Source organism: Dermacentor andersoni, chromosome 5, assembly GCF_023375885.2.
Source record: "Dermacentor andersoni chromosome 5, qqDerAnde1_hic_scaffold, whole genome shotgun sequence".
In the NCBI taxonomy this organism is placed as follows: Eukaryota; Metazoa; Arthropoda; class Arachnida; order Ixodida; family Ixodidae; genus Dermacentor; species Dermacentor andersoni.
Window position 1 is genome coordinate 160,431,689 of NC_092818.1, and position 16,451 is coordinate 160,448,139.

General features: G+C 45.4%; 1 protein-coding gene and 1 long non-coding RNA gene across 2 annotated transcripts in view; one reads left to right on the plus strand and one right to left on the minus strand.

Annotated features, from left to right (window-relative positions):
* The window catches only part of LOC126531511 (glycoprotein antigen BM86-like), a 41,033-nt gene extending 36,651 nt beyond the window's left edge, over positions 1-4,382 (minus strand). The window contains exon 1 of the mRNA XM_050179056.3: positions 4,179-4,382. Coding sequence (XP_050035013.1) covers positions 4,179-4,287 — 109 coding nt within the window. The 5' untranslated portion in view covers positions 4,288-4,382. The remainder of the gene's footprint in view (positions 1-4,178) is intronic.
* A 2,251-nt stretch (positions 4,383-6,633) lies between these two features.
* LOC129384815 (uncharacterized) lies at positions 6,634-11,788 on the plus strand. The gene is made up of 3 exons (XR_008612451.2): positions 6,634-7,324; positions 8,110-8,251; positions 11,558-11,788. It is a non-coding gene; the product is annotated as an uncharacterized lncRNA (long non-coding RNA).
* The last annotated feature ends 4,663 nt before the right edge of the window (positions 11,789-16,451 follow it).

Here is a 16,451-nt window from a genome sequence, read left to right on the forward strand (position 1 = left end):
GTTCCAGTCCTAGAGATCTGGAGAAACGTACATAGCTAGCATGTCGGTAAGCGTTCTGTTCAGTCGCTCTGCGAGACTGTTAGTGTGTGGATGATAAGCAATGGCTATTTGATGCTAAGTAGAGCATAGGCGGAGGATATCATCAATGACCTTTGACAAGAAGTAACGTCCGCGATCCGTGAGGAGCTGAATAGGAGCACCGTGGTGCAGGATGACCTCGTGTAATGTGATGACGGCGAGCTCCCGTAATGGCTAAGCACGTGGCGTAATCTGTTGCAACTGCAACCCATTTGTTGTCCTTTATTGAGAAAGGGAAAGGGCCAAGTAGGTCGAGTCTCGCGCGAAAGAAAGGCTCAGTGAGAATATCGATGGGTTCGAAAATCCCAGCTGGAGCCACGGCAATGGGCTTCCGGCGTTGGGACAGGTCGCAAGCAGTTACATACCGGCGCATAGAGCGGTAGAGGTCGGGCCAGAAGAAACGGCGCCGGACTAGGTCAAAGGTGCGAGTAACACCTAGATGCCCAGCGGTGAGCGCGTAGCGCAGTTGCTGGAACAGGTGCGTTGAAGGTGCCACGGTTCGGCCAGAAGTAGGTTAGCACCATCAGGGCGAAAGTTGCGTTTATACAGGACTCCGTCCGAAATATAGAAGAGACGAAGGGAAGGATTAGTAGTTGGCGAACATAACCAATCCATGATGGTTCGCAGAAAGGAATCACGGCGCAGTTCATCGCCAATGTTGAGGAAGCCTGAGATGGACATAACGTCGGTGTCAGATTCGTGACCTGTGGCTTCCGGTGGGTCAGCAGGGTGGCGGGACAAGCAGTCGGCGTCCTGATGTAAATGGCTGGATTTGTACACTACACAGAAAGTGTACTCTTGCAAGCGTAATGCCCAACACCCAAGATGTACAATAGGGTCCTTTAACGAGGAGAGACAGCACGGCGCGTGGTGGTCGGTAATTGCCCGGCAATGGCGACCAAATAAGTATGGGCGAAACTTCGCTATCAACCAAAGCAGCGCTATAGGCACTCTCGTTCCGTGATAGAATAGTTGCCCTCGGCCGTGGACAGAAAACGGCTCGCGTAAGTGATAATGCACTCTTGGCCACGCGTAGTCTGGGCAAGAACAGCGCCAATGCCATGACCACTAGAACCTGTAGGGATCTCAGGGGGTGCTGAAGCGTCAAAATGTGCTAAAATTGGAAACTCGTCAAGAGTCTGATGAGTGCAGTGAAGGCTTCGGCCTGCCGTTGCCTCCACGCGAAAGCGACGTCATTCTTTAAAAGCTCGGTGAGAGGGCGAACAATGTCAGCAAAATTTTGAACAAAGCGACAAAAGTACGAGCATAAGCCTATGAAGCGGCCAACGTCCTTAGCTAGGCACGGTACAGGAAAGTCTTGCGGCCTGTCAGGGCTCACGCGGCGACCGTTTCGGAGCTTCTTGTTGGTACCCAGCACCTCCACCGATATGTTGCGAGGCGGAGACAAGCACGAATGTTGTTTATGCAAGGCGAATGCTGAAGATACCATCTGATACTAGAACATGGCGGCCGAAGCGCGCCAGCAGCAACAGCCCTTTGGGTACCGGGACATCGTGGGTTATAATTTAACCAAATGGCTGATTCACTCGCACGCGCATCCTTCAATGGCTCTATCATATCTGTTTTGCCGACATCAGCTTATGTCACCACAGAAATTTCTCTATATCGCAACATTCTGCAATATCTATGCTAACACCTTCTTCTGAACTCAACCATCTTGTCTCCCCGTGGAATAATAATTGGTGTCCTTCAAGGCAATTGGAAGTTTCCTTTACGAAATTGAGATATCGTATACCGCCCCTAAATCTTTACTTACACAGGTCTCGTATCGCTATGTCCTCTCTACGTTCTTTATGCAGTGCACCTGAATCTATCGATCTCTACTTTCTCTCGTGCCGCCGATTTTCTAGACAAAGAAAACTCTTAGAAAACTCATTTAGCAAACTTGGGTTATCGCTAACCTAGCCAACCATTCTTTCTTTTGGGGCGACTTCACTGGGATTCAGCCACAGGAATGCTTCTCTTGCAGTTTACAATGTTATTAGACACAAAAAGAGTACCTAGCTGAATTTCTAAAATAGTCCATTATTTCTATTATTTCATTTCTTTATGTTAACTTACTTTATCAAAATACTTAACAATATTTTCATTAAACTTCTAAATTCCATTATACTTTTCAAATCTAGTTTTGCTTTAATTCTAAACGTGCGCTGGCTCGAAAAGCGATTCGTGCACTAGTGCAGTACTTGAAGTGCACGGGCTTAAGAGACCGTTTATAGTGTCCTTGTGTATGGTGTCCCTCTCACACGTACTCAGTGCTTACTCTCTCCTTTTCTTCCTCTTTCTATTCTTCTTTCCCCCACTCCCAGTGTAGGGTAGCAAAACGGGATGCTGTTCTGTTTGACCTCCCGCCTTTCCTACCCTTTTTGCTCTCTCTCTCTCTCTAAACATGCGGGAAACCACCTGCTTATTGGCCAATCCCCCATAGTGGGTATGTGCTAGTGTTTGGGAGACAAGGCAAGGATTCTTCGTCATCCTCTCTTGTGTGCATGTCCTATTCTGCATCGCGACAATATCGCACATGATTCTGCATCACGACTATGTTGCATGCGATTTATTTTCTGGCATTCTTCCCCGAGACCGTAAGTTTAGGGTGGGTAGGAAGCTTCGGCGCTGCATCCGACGTAGGATAACGGATCAAATAACTCTATGTAGGGTACCAAGTTTGGACTGCTTGGGTATAATTTCAAGCACACGTACACGTAGTTTTTGTTAAGCACGAGTTCTTGCGAAACTGTAAGACCGCCTGCCATATCACCTGTACCACCGAAGCGAAATGGTAATTAGTGCAGGAATAAGTAGCAATTTTGTTCCAATTGTTTTCTGTTTCTTTATCAACTTGATCAACGGTGAGCGTCCACCCATCGTGAAAAAGTCGTGATAAAAAAGAATAGAAGGTAACGAAATCATTCGCTGAATTATACGGGCCTACAGGACAAGGGGGCCCAGTGCGTAGCTATAGATGTAGTGTTTGCCCGTTAACTGCATTCGATAACTAGGGGTAGCAGCTTTTCGGGCATTTTAGAGTTTTCTGCACGGTCATTTCGAAGCCCGCAGATCAGTTGCCCGTCGGCAACAGTATAAAGACATTGCAGACGCTGCACCGGGCCATTAAATTGAACACAACCTGTTTGAGCAGCGAAGTGGCATAAACTTGAGACTTCAGGGGAACGCAGACGATCGCTCTTGCCACGTGAAATACTTGCGCAACGTCTATACCCAACTTACGCCAAAGGTGTTTCAGTGCGAGGGCAGCGAGAGTTTCAGCATGTGTTTTACAGGCAGTTTACGAGTGAGCAGTTGTTCACCCAATCGATCAGCCATTAGTTGTGAGAGTACTGAAGCTCGCTCGTAGCAAGAGCCTTGACTTCTGATTTTTTAGTATGTGACGTGTGATAATCCTGACCCAGAAGTTCCTGGCCCACCATGCGTCGGTATCGAGTCCCGTAACACTCCAAAGGCTGAGATTTTTTCGCGACTGGTCTCGTAAATGGGGCTCACAAATACTGCACAGTACAATGGTGAGCACATTATTCTAATTCGAAGTATGAACGTAACACATCTTACGCTCGTTCGCTAAAACAAGAAAGAGACACGTAGCGATTCGCTGCAGCCTGCAGCTGATGATTCGCGATGGGATCGTGACAACGGAAAGGCTACGCCTAAAAGCATTGTCAAACTGTCAAGATCTATAGTAAAACGCCTGCTGAGCGCGAGGTCCGGGTGCGATTACCGGCGGCCGCACTTCCATGGGGACAAAATGAAAATACGTTCGTGTGCTCTTATTTTTGTGATTGTTAAAGAATCCCACGTGATGAAAATGAACCTAGAGCCCTCCCCACGGTATCTCATTTAGCCCCGGTGTTCCTTTGTGACTCCATGAATCAATAAATCAATGCCAAGAGTATTAAAAACATTCCCCGACACTTTTAATATTTACCCACCTTTGTGATTTAAATTCTGTCAGCTGTCTAATACAGGAACCGCATGTGTGTTTAACACACAAGTGTTCACTAAAAGTACTTTGCTGTACACGCGATGGCTGCAATAATTATAGCAAGAATAACTTAATCGCTCACCTGGCGTTGGAGGTGCAGGAGGATCTTGTAGTGCGTCAGGAGGAATATCTTTGCTCGCGCACCCTCCTATGAGCGAAATAGCGGCAACGAACAAAGTAAGACTACGCATCTTCACTGTCCCGAACCACCGCAGCTGCCGCACCTTTTACGGCTGCACTACAGTCCGGTGTTAACACCTCAGCATATGTCACCCGGCGCTATGGTGTAAGCTCTTATCTCAGTGGACGTTTGACCTATATCGTTTATGGTGTGCCGCCCTTTATCTGCTGCCAATCAGCCCTCGAGAGATTAAGCTCCGCAGTTGCGTTGCCCGACGCCCTTCACCTTCCCCTTGCTCCTCGCCATTTGCACGCTATGCGATTAGATAACACGTAGTAGTGGAGCACGAATAATTCGTTAAACAAGCGGCACGCCGCAATTTCAGCGGGAAAGGAAACTGAATGGGAAGAAATGGGCAAAGAGGTCAAGTAGACATCGTTTCGGTTTGCTACCATCTGCAGGGAGGACGGAGTTAAGGAATGAAGAGAACGAAAGAAATGAAAGAAAGAAAGAAAGAAATGAAAGAAAAAAGAAAAAGAAAGACTGTAGTTTCGCCATAAGAGAAAAGCAATGAATGCGATAGCAACATGTTAGAAATTATACAAAGTGTAAGACTCGTATCTGCAGTGGCAGTATGAATTGAAATAAAACTAAGTAAAAACGAGCTTTTGTGCTAGGGGTCCTCTGTTTGAATGCTGCCATCAGAAAATTTGATTTATATTTATTAATTAAAACCACCATCTTTCTTAGTGATTTTGCTACCACTTTTCCGTACCGGGTATGTTTCCAACCTCTTTCCTTGGCCGATCCCGGAGCTTGAGGCTTAAGCTCTGTTATTGTTCCGAACTTTTAATGTTTAAGTCTAAGAAAATTTCAGGTGAAAGGCTTGCGCTGTCAGTGTTTTGTCTCATGACATTTGTCTGCGGGCTGCCATTCTCAAAATTCCTCAGCAATAATTTTCTGAGGAATGTAAAACCTGGTATGAGCAAATTTATTGATAGATGGTGTGCAAATATAACCCGCATATACCGCATGTCGTATAGCTTAGAATGACATATAACATACATATACCTAAATACATGCGAAATCTCACCACGACGGCAGCGACAACGGCGGCAAAAAATTGCTTGGAGTGTCCATATAGTTGCTATCACAACTGGGTGTCGCAAAGGTGTCGCTTTGTTTAGAGGTGCACTAGGGAGTCTACATGCAAGCGCTTGCACGTAGGCTCCCTAAGGTGCACATCAAAAGAATAGCCGCTCACTGAGGTCTGTCGACTCGAGAACTGAAGCAATGCGCGTATCGCTTTCTGCGGCTTTTGAAACGTGTAGTTACTGTCCTCCAAATACCTTGGTCACATAGAATAATTTCGTATACAACTGCCCTAATGTGGTGCGTACGTAGCAGATGGCGCGGCCGTCTTATATGGGAAACTGGATGCACAGGAGACGTTAAATTAAGTTGTAGGACGCTTAAGCTTCGACTTCAAGAGTGAAACAGAACAGCATTCAAGGATTCCTGGCTGCTTCTCACGTTTCCAGACGCCTGCACTTTATGTAACCGTAATATTTACCGAGAAACGATGGCGTCCAACACTATGCACGAAGCCGAACTTTCTGGAAGAAACGAGGCCTCTCGAGTGGGCCGATTCTCTGTTATTGTTTCACACTTTTAATATTGCAGTCAGATTTAACATAAGGGGCATAGACTGTCAGCGTTTTGTTTTATGAAATTTGTTTGTTGGCCGTCATTCTCACAGTTCGGAATATATATATATATATACATACACGGTAATTTTCGCTTACGGGACGCCCGACTCTGGACGCGGCCACCGGATCTTCTGCGATACGGGGCCCTTAACGCTGTCGCGTTAAAACTCCTCATTGCCGCAACTTTCGCACGAAAATATGTCACTCACCTTAATGAGCAAGTATTTCAACCGTAGTCACATCCAGGCATAAGCGACAAAATAACGTTTCAAACTAGCGTTTCCACTTTGTCCTTATAGAACCTCATGCGCGTGTTGTTCTTTATGCGGAACCATCAAATGGACCATTGAGTGAAAAGGCCGGCTTGTCGTCTGTGGCAACAAAATGCTACCTGAACTCGTATTGCCATTGGCTGCGATGCCACGTCACGAACTGCACCTAGAAGGAGCAGAGCAGGCGAAAGGGAATACTTGCTGCCGCACTGACGCGCGAGGTATCGCGTGAGTGGAGAGGGCATTGCCACGTCTCTCTCGCTCTCGCTCTCGCTTGCGGCACGAGCGAACCTCGAGGGAGACTCCAGAGACTCCTAGATAACAGGCCTGCGCACTCTGCTTTATGACGTCATGCTACTTGGGCCGGAATTTCCACTGTCAAGATCGGCGTGACGAAAGCGGTGACGTCAAAATCACCACGGCTTACTCAGGCGCATCCCCATTAGCTTCTATGGCAGTCGATCAAGGTAGCATGACGTCATCGATCGAAATGCGCAGGTATTGTGCTAGCTGAGAGGCGTTGGCAGAGCGGACGAAAGGGAACACCTGCTGTCACACTAGCGCGCAAGTGCTGTGTGAGGGTAGAGGGCATCGCCATTGGGTGGACAGTGCGGCTAGTTTCGGTATTGGCAATAAAGCGTCGCCATGACACCGGTATCCAAAGCAAAACTCAATAACTTTTGCATATGTAGCTCTATCTTTTCAAACTACGTGACAATAAAATGAAGTGATGCAATTATGGTAGAAATAAGATGTGCTTCTGGCTATTTTCTTTTTCGGTATCATATTTTTATTTTGCCGCTTCATTTGTTGCGCCAATGGGCGGCGCTATCGCTCTTATCGCTTCGGCGGCCATTCCCGTAGTCTGCACCTGCCGCTTTCTATGCACGTGCACGTTTTTTCCATATGCTTTGTAGTTTAAAACTTTCTTTCTGTGCCTGCGAATGTTCAGGTAATGTCAGAAAAACTGAGGAAAGGATACAAGGCTTGCTGTGCGGCTGTGTGAGGTGGCAACTCGGGGAGCAGCACGAGGACAAAATATTTCCGTTTCCCAGCGGACGAGAGGGAAGCACACTTCTTCTGTAATCGTTATGAAGAAACAAGCGCTGCGCTCATCAAAACAGCTGTAAGACGAAACGAAAGATCTTCCGCGGTTGTTTTCAAGTGAATACCTCTTTTTTCTAGGGGGGTGGGGGGGGGGGGGCGTACTTCTTTTGCGGTATTGTAAGAAACTGAAGCTACTTCGCCGAATGATGCTAGCTGACGCACAGGCGGAAATTTCGCTGCGGTATATGTCAGCGGTTACTCTTCGTTTTTTCCTAGAGTAGAAAACTTGCAATTTATATCGGCCCAAGGTATTTGAATGCTTGCTGCAGAAACTGCTTACTCTGAAGAGCATTCCGCGACCAGATTTTTGTTATTACCGCCTTTGAATGGTCATGAGCACGGCAAAAGGAAAAAGATCAATTACGTAGCAGTCAGCGTTTGCGTTTTGAATTACAGGAAGTTCTAGTTACCTAAGTGACCCCAACATAGGTTCGCTTCACTTTTCAACCTGTACCTAGAAGGGCAGAGTTATGTAGTCGATTCTTCATACTCTCAACTTTCGTTTCACCTTTAAGTGTTTAATCATTTGAATTATGGGTTTTTACGTGCCAAAACCACTTTCTAATTATGAGGCACGCCGTAGTGGAGGACTCCGGAAATTTTGACCACCTGGGGCTCTTTAACGTGCACCTAAATCTAAGTATACGGGTGTTTTCGCATTTCACCCCCATCGAAATGCGACCGCCGTGGCCGGGATTCGATCCCGCGAACTCGTGCTCAGCAACCCAACACCATAGTCACTGAGCAACCACGGCGGGTTTATTCTTTAATAATGACCACGCGGTATCTTGCCCATTTTTTCAGATGTGACATATGGCGAACTTACGCTAAATAAGGTAGAAATTTGGCGGCCATGGGAACAGATGTACAACCGCTACGGCCTGTGCTCGGACCGACCCTATCGTGGTCAGTGCTCGAGTGGAAGAGCGGTCCCTGATCCATGAGGGTAAGGAAGCTATTAGTGGTTGCCAATCTGCGCTTCTGTAATTCATTATTTTAGTACGAAAACCACCTGCCAGGTGATGGCGCAAGTGCTATGAGCACGGCGAGCGCTCTTTTCCTCGTCGTTTTCTACGGCGCCGAGTGCCCTGTGATGTTAGGCAGCGAAATTTGCTCCACGTGCGCCAAGAAACCGCGTGATTTTCAGTTTCTCGTTATCGCTTGTTCATCTGCGGTGCGCGATGTTCCCGGTTATAGGCTAAACTAAAAAGCCGAACAGTTCTCGCTGACAATGAGCCAATTCAATTTCTTAAAGTGCAACGCGTCGCTTGGCGCTACAGCATACGGCACGGCGAAGCCAGTTATTGCCGCGCGCTGCCATCTTATTCCTAAGTTTGGTTTCACGGTTTGTCGCAGAAATTCTTCCGGAGCAAAAATTCCAAAGCACAGTTGCCCAGTAGCTTTAAACTATTGGGAGATAGTCTTGCTCTTATGGGTATCTTGCAGAAAAATCAAGCCAATGTAAATAAGACGCTCAGTTATCTAATCCTTAAGAAGCTGAATCAAAACTTTCATCGCTCAATAAAACTAACTCTAAAAACTGATGCCTAGTATTCTCAGCCAGCTACTGGGAAACCAGCAATGCTGAACATGTTACATGAATACACAGCGGCACTAAAACATGAAACCTCGCTTATAAAATTTTGGGGAAGTATTTATACTTGAAATCCTGAAGCCAAATATAGCCAGAACTAATCTGCAGACATTAAAAGCACTATTTTACGAAAACAATTCCGTTTTTTGTCACGTGTAGTAGAAATTTGACAATTAACGGGCTTTTCATTTCGTGTTTCCATAAACGTGAAGCGATCCCGCAGCGCGCTGAGTCGCGTACCTCAGGACCTTATTAAAGTTCTGCATCCATCTCATATGGCACGCATGTGTTGCCAATGAAATTCGCTTTACAGTAGCACAAGAAACCGAAGCATAAACAGGGCTCTGCGCTTGTTGCGGGTGCCTGTGTGTAGTGTTCCTTGATACAACATGCAGCTTCGGCGAAAATTTTCCAACTAACCTGACAAGATGTTCTGATGATGCATCTGTCTTTATAGGTTCCACACTGTCGCAATGAGGCAAAAATCGTAAAATATAGTCACCAGATACTACATACGTCATCAAGCGTCTGAGAGATGCTACCCAAGATAGAGCTACCGAAAGATTACCGCGAGAGAAGCACTAGAGAAGTTGATGTATCATGCGAGCCAGAGTTCTACCAACTCTAGCAGTGCCAGGTGACGCTCCATTACCACAAGAGGAAGGAAAGTACATGGATAAATGTTTTCCGGAGCATGTCGGTGTGGTCCGGCAGTTGCGCGGTGTGTCCACTGTATTGAAAGATAAGCTAAAGAGCAGTGTACTATAAGAAAAGTGTCCCATAGATCTGCTGCAGTAGTTATGCTATGTGTGGCTTATGGTGCACATAAATTACATCAATCTGAATCTCACAAAACAGCCTGAGAGAAAACCCGCTCCAAAAAAAGAGCTCCAAAAGCTTGAAAATTAAGAAAAAATGTCTTACTGACATTTTATTATTTGCGTAGTTGCGACAGCTCTTAGGGCGGTCTCCTGATTAGCCTGTCTTTAGAAAATATTTCGGCATATTTCAATATCTGCATAAACTTCGCGCAACGTATTCTTTCTGCAGGCAGTCATTTCTCCCACATTTGCACCCTCCTCTTCAAGGATTATTACATAGCTACCATGCATGGATCTAGGGATGCTAGGATCTTCTTGAGCTTAATTAAGCAAAGTCGTGCAAGTACTAATGTTGCTGAGCACTCTTGGCTTCAGTGGTTTCATTACTATAGCAAAAGTGGGAAGTGGGGGGGGGGGGGGGGTCTCCTTTCGGCAAAGTCACGAATAGTCTTAATGCGCAAAGAAAGCATGCTGTGCCAGAAACGAGTGTCCTAGAAAAGTTTAAATGTTTTCGCCTCCTTATTATGTCCACACCGAGATTCTTATGATGGATGACCTGCAGCCAATGATGAAACTCGTAACATAGCTCTAACACCTGTCCTATGCTTCAAACAAGTCGCACGAAACTCAGCCTATAGGCTCTGCTAAAGAAAGTGTCTAATGTACATATATTCAGCGTATTGACGACGGTTTTGAAAACCATTCAAAAAAGAATCGTTCTGAGCAGGTTGCCCCGATGCATGGAATGTAGCCGACTAGCGTTGCTTTTAGAAAACATTTCTCCATGTCCTGAAGTTACGCGTTCAATGATACCTTTGTACATCACTATGTCCTTGCCCAACCTCTACTCATGATCAACCGCCGATTGGCACATGGTTCTGCTGCATTTCCTCTTTCTCAAGACCAACAAAAACTTAGCACTATTTGTTGTTACTGTCTTGGAACTATGCCATTTATGCCTTGATAACGATAGAACAAATGACGTGCATTAAATATTTTGAGAAACATCTACAATATGCTTGTGAGCAATTTCGTATTGATACCTTCTTCGCAATGTTACAGATCTGAAAGAAACTCTAGTAGTCTTACATGTATTGAGAAACAAAACCACATATAAAAAAGACTTCGGACATTTTCAATATAATCTGTTGGATATGTCTCGGCACATTAGCACAAGGACAGCTATGCACAAAACTGACTGTAGGTATACCATGTTGTTTGCACTAACAATATATATCCGTTGTATGAAATAAAACAAGGAAGCTTTTCTTACTGGTATACGAAAAATGTGGATATGCTGCTCTTGATAATCTTTATTATTCACAGATAACTGTTGCGACAAAAATTGATTTGGTAGAGTAGTGTTGTGCACAGCAAGCTTTAGCAATTTTTTGTGTGTGAAAAATTGTAGGAAGCTGTCTTACGTGCTTATGATCGCAGTACAGAACGCGTCCATTTGTACTAACTAATGAGATACTCAGCTCTACGTTATTGTATTGTGTATTGAATGCCTCACTGTGCGTTAGGTTTGTAATAGAAACAGTGAGTAAAGCGCATCTCTCTGCATACTTATGTTTTGCGGAAACAATATAACCGCGTGGCATGGTATGCTTGCTCGCGCATCTTGAACAGAAAAAAATATGTTTTCAGGCAGATGCGTTGCACATAAGTTGTAAGAAATTAGAAGCCGAAGGATGTTGAAAACAAAATCTGATAAAAAGAAATAATGCAAGTAGTGTAGCAGACGACAAGCGGAATGGCGTTTCTCCCTCGCGCATCATCAAAACCGTTGCCATGGAAGCAGGTTTCATGTTTTTCTTCATTTTTTTCCTCCCAGAGTGTGGCCTACCAAGCACCAGGGGAGAACTTGGTGCTTGTGACGCTATTCCCGTATACCTGGGTGGTATACCAGCTCACCTAGCCGTGCATCACCCCGACGCGTCACCCAGTCATGAGATTGCATTTCAAAATTGGTTCAAAGTCATTGTGGCATACTTGGAATACAATGAGCAGGCGATTTGACGAAATATTTGCACGAACATGGAGAATACACCAGTCTGCTGTTCTATTCACTACTTTAGAAACATTGTACCAACATTCCAGCGACATCATCTCCGGCATGGTTCAATGAAGAGGCAAGATTTATTCTGTATACCATAGACCCTGTACTATGTGTATCTGAAGTTACCGCGAAGTATGTAAGCTTTGTTCCACCGCTTTCGCCCTGGCGTTGCTTACATTGTTCAGGCACTGCCGATTTAAGGTTCCCCGTGCAAGCTCCCCGTCGCGAGCTTGTGGAGCGGTGGATGAGAACATAGCCAGCGTGTTGCTGGAATGCCCTTAGTATGCCTAGCAAAGGCAACATCTACGATAAAACTTTTGTGCTGGGCAGCCATTCTTTGTCACTTGGAACAATATCTGCGCGATAGCCTGTTCGCTGGCTTGAAATTGCGTTTTCATTGCAATGAAATACTTTATTGCCGTGGACATCTACTGAAAACATTGGGGTCGTTTTATGCATAAACTCGCGTTCGTTGTTTTTATATTGTACGTGTTAGTCCTTGCACGTGCTAAAGTGTCCTTCTTTAGTGTGATCACTTCATGTATCTATTCAAGCAAATTTCTGCTGTTGTTTTATTCTATCAGTCAAATGTAGTGTTTGGAGGCGTACTGCTTCCGACCTCTCCGTTTCAGCACTATTTAACACAGGCTACCAACTAGCTACCGCGGAAATTCCAACCTTTCAATGCGCCAAAGAGAACGGCTATCTTATGAGGCGCAATGCTTCCAGAGCAGTAAAATTTTAATAAATAACGTAGCCCGCCACATGAACTCACAGGCAAACCCTGGTTGCTTTTTTGTCATATATGTGTCATATCTGTGTCATCTTTGTCATATCTGTGTCGTGCAACTGCGAGTGGTATCACTCGCAGTTGATGCAAACAATCTTCAATGACTAGAACGTAACGCGTCATGCAAAATGTCATGCGTGGCATCACACGAGATTTCTCCACTTTTTTTTATTAAGGAAATGTGCATGAGCTTGACACCATGAATGATGCCTCCTGCTACTTTTCACTTAGGCTAACAGCACATATCAAAGATAGGTCATTTCAAACAAACAAACAAGAGAATAATATCAAATTTTAAAAGTGGGAAGGTACTAACACATAGTTCACAGGAAGATAGAAATGGCCTAATACACGTCTCAACACGTACAATTTTCACAGCAGGTAAGCACTGGTAGCAAAAATGAAATTAAAATTAATTGCACCGAGGTCACTCTCAATACACATGTAGTTGAAGCAAGCGCAGGATACAATACAATATTTAGAAAGTTACGTCATCATGAATAATTAATACACAACACTTGCCAATGAATGGAATGCCAGTGATAGAACCATATATATATATATATATATATATATATATATTGAAACACATCATAACATTGCACGAACTCATAGTAAATGACATAAGCGCCTTAAGTGCTTGTGCCAGCGCTTTTATCAAAGCAAACGCGGCTGCTCTTCGGCTATCACCAGCACCTATCATTCTCTACTAAAATCAGAGCACCTCGTAGCTTTTAGGAGAGCAGCTCTATGCGATAGGTGCAATGCACTTTTGCATTGTGCACTTGGCGCAGGAGGTCTTTATCGGGTGACGACGACGCATGTTGCACACGATGATGTTATATCGCTCCCAAGTTGGCGCACGGAAGTGTCATCGCTGACGCACGCAGCGGCGTTTCATACAGCTTTGTAAAAAACATAGAAGCGCAACGAGCCATATCTACTAAGTAGACCAGTGCTCTTGCTTCCTCGCCCATGAAACAGAAATGTTATAATGAGGACGTAGAGTCGTAGCGCGGCTTCAGAAACCTGGTGGAAATATTAATCTGCTCTGCTGCGCAATTGGGTCTACAGAGGCCCCGGTTAATCTCCCCGGCATTCCCACTCCATTTTTATCTGTCTAGTTGCAGCAGCATCTTCGCGCAGATATTATGACATGAGCTGACCTTACTTCATGTCAGGCTTACACTCGAAAAACTGCACGTGGAACGTTTTAAGAACCATTTGGATTTTTGTCGACGATTTTTCAGAAAAAGAAATTATGCTGTTGGCATTATTGGCAGTGTTGCGACCGGGCGTTCTTTACGCCATGGTGGAGTAACGAATGTGGTGCTGGGCCTGACATTCAGGATGTTTTTAAACACATCTTTCTATTTACCTTTTGTACAACCCATAACAATGATGCAGAAAAGATGCTCAAGTTCAACCTGTAGCTGTCAATTCTCTAACACCAAGCGTCCGTCTCGTATTTCAACACGTCCGTCATCCTGGTCCCGTCACCTTCCCCCAATCTGGTGTCAGGAGATGGGTGACATCATCCCCCGCAAATCCATAGGTTTGCAGCCTTTTTGCTCCGAGGAGCTTTGTCCAAAACGCACTCCCGTCCTCGTGCACGAACAGGGAAAGAATGTAACATAGGTCCTCGACTGCAGAGAAAGACACCATGAAGTCGCGTGAATGAATGTCCCCTTGCAAACTGCCCGAACCCGTTGGGCGATGTCCAACTGGCCGCCGTCCAATTGGCCGCCGGGAATCACCGCATAGTCTGCAGTTCGAAAGGGCTCTGACGAGGGCGTTGGCTCGTTTACCATTGTCGCGTTCTCCGTGAGCGACTGGTTTGGCAAAGTAAATGCCCGATCACGACAGCACCAATGAATACTGGCGTTAGCCAATGTGCAACAAGATCGTCGCGAGAATGCGACAACGTTTGACAGGAGTTTGCGCAGAACTATTTGGGAATCGAACAAGATTCTCCTTTCACAGTGCACATGCGTCGTTAGAAAGAAGCTCCAAGATTTCCGTCGCAATGAATGAATGAATGAATGAATAGCTTTAGTCACTACTTGCGACTGAATGTATTGACGACAGTCAGGCTACCGTAATTAATTCTGTTATTACGCCGGCCCATTTCAAGGTAGCAAACCTAGTCGCTATTTGCATGAGTGACCTACGCTCAGAGGTGTTCAAAAGCGGTGGAGATGATGTCACCGCAATGTGGAAGCTACGAAGCCTGACTGGCCGAGATAACCAATTAAGGATAGATAGATAGGGACGTCAGCAATAGCCCTGACGTCAGCCTCCGGCTAGCATCCAACTGTTTGAACTCGCGTTTGCGTTGCACGTGGAGCTTCAACGAGGATCTCGCAGGTGTCCGCATGCAGTTGCGCTGACGTAAACGCTGAATGGGCAGTCGTCTTTTCAGAGCCCAACATGCGAGCTCATGTCTATAGGCGCCATTAGTATACAGGCGATGCCTCTTCATGAGTCCGAAGTTCTGGTTGCCAATGAAGCCGAGGGGAGTCCTTTACGTCGGCTTAGCTATGCCGTAAAACACCAAGGCTTGCCCGAACTGCTCGCCGAGTGAGAGATAAGTGTTGAGTTGGTGTGAACAAAATGCAAACAAGTGGACCAAGGGAGGAAGAACAGAATAAGGGTATGCCGAAGGTATCGACTTCATTGGTTATAGCCACATGAAGCCAACAGACAACCAAGGGTAGGAAAGCATGGGGGACATTAACAGTTGTTTTAATTGAAATGTAGAAATAATAAAGACACGAGAAATGAAGGCGAACGAAGAAACAACTTGCCTGTAGCGAGAGCTTTCACCTTTCGCATTACGCGTGTGACGATTTATTGGCCAGTTGCTTGATCCTAAAGTTCACGTTCAACGTGACGGCAGTGGCTGAAAGGATGTTAAACATCTACAGCCACGGAAGCGTGTGAGGCTGGCTAACACTCCTAGGGCTAGGTCTGGTACGAATACACAATACACAAGAAAGCGGACGGGGAGATATCCGTCGCCGTAGCTCAAATGGTAGATCATGGCACGCGTCATGCGGAGGACGTGGGTTCGGCTCCCACCAGCAGCGAGATCTGTTGTCGTCCCCTACCTCTTCGCTATTTCTTATTTCTATTAAACCGACTATTATTGCAACCTATGCTTTCTTGAGCTTCGTTGTGAGAATTGATGTGTTTATAGTAAGACGAAGGAGGTGATTGCTGAGGTGCAATCCACACAACCTTATATGTTAAACCCCATTTGCGCAGTGACGGTGACAGTTGCCACTTTGCGATGAAGGTAACTTTATGCGACTTAAGTTTCCTTTCTTGTTCCTGTGAAGTTTATCCTGTCTGCCTTCTTTCCCAGTCGTACAGCCTGTACTTGGTTATACTTTTGCTCTAAGTCACCGATCTTCACATGGAAGGATGCATAGCCAATGTCGGTGTCGCTGTACCGCTGCGAACTGTTTTTTAAATAGCTGGAATGTACCCCTTCACCAGTGATCATCCTTTATGCATATAACAACTCATAATTATGGAGTAGTCGGCGATATATTGTGCTTGTTGCCAATATTTTCAATCGATAATCAATCGGGCAAGCAAGCAAGGAATCAATCAATCAATCAACTGCTCGAGTTGTACGTTTTTCATGCACGCCCACTTCTACAGTATACGCGTCCAGTGCTGCCTCAGATGCTGCTACTGGTGGTCATAATGAAGACGATCATGGCGAATAGATTTCCTTTCGAAATGGTTTGGTGGCATGTCCCAGCACTCCAGGCTGCTTATGGAACCTTATATTTAGAATGTGTTTTAATTTCCACTCCGTACTGCTTATAAAAGCTGAAAGTCACTTTAGCATACGCTAAAGAGGATGAA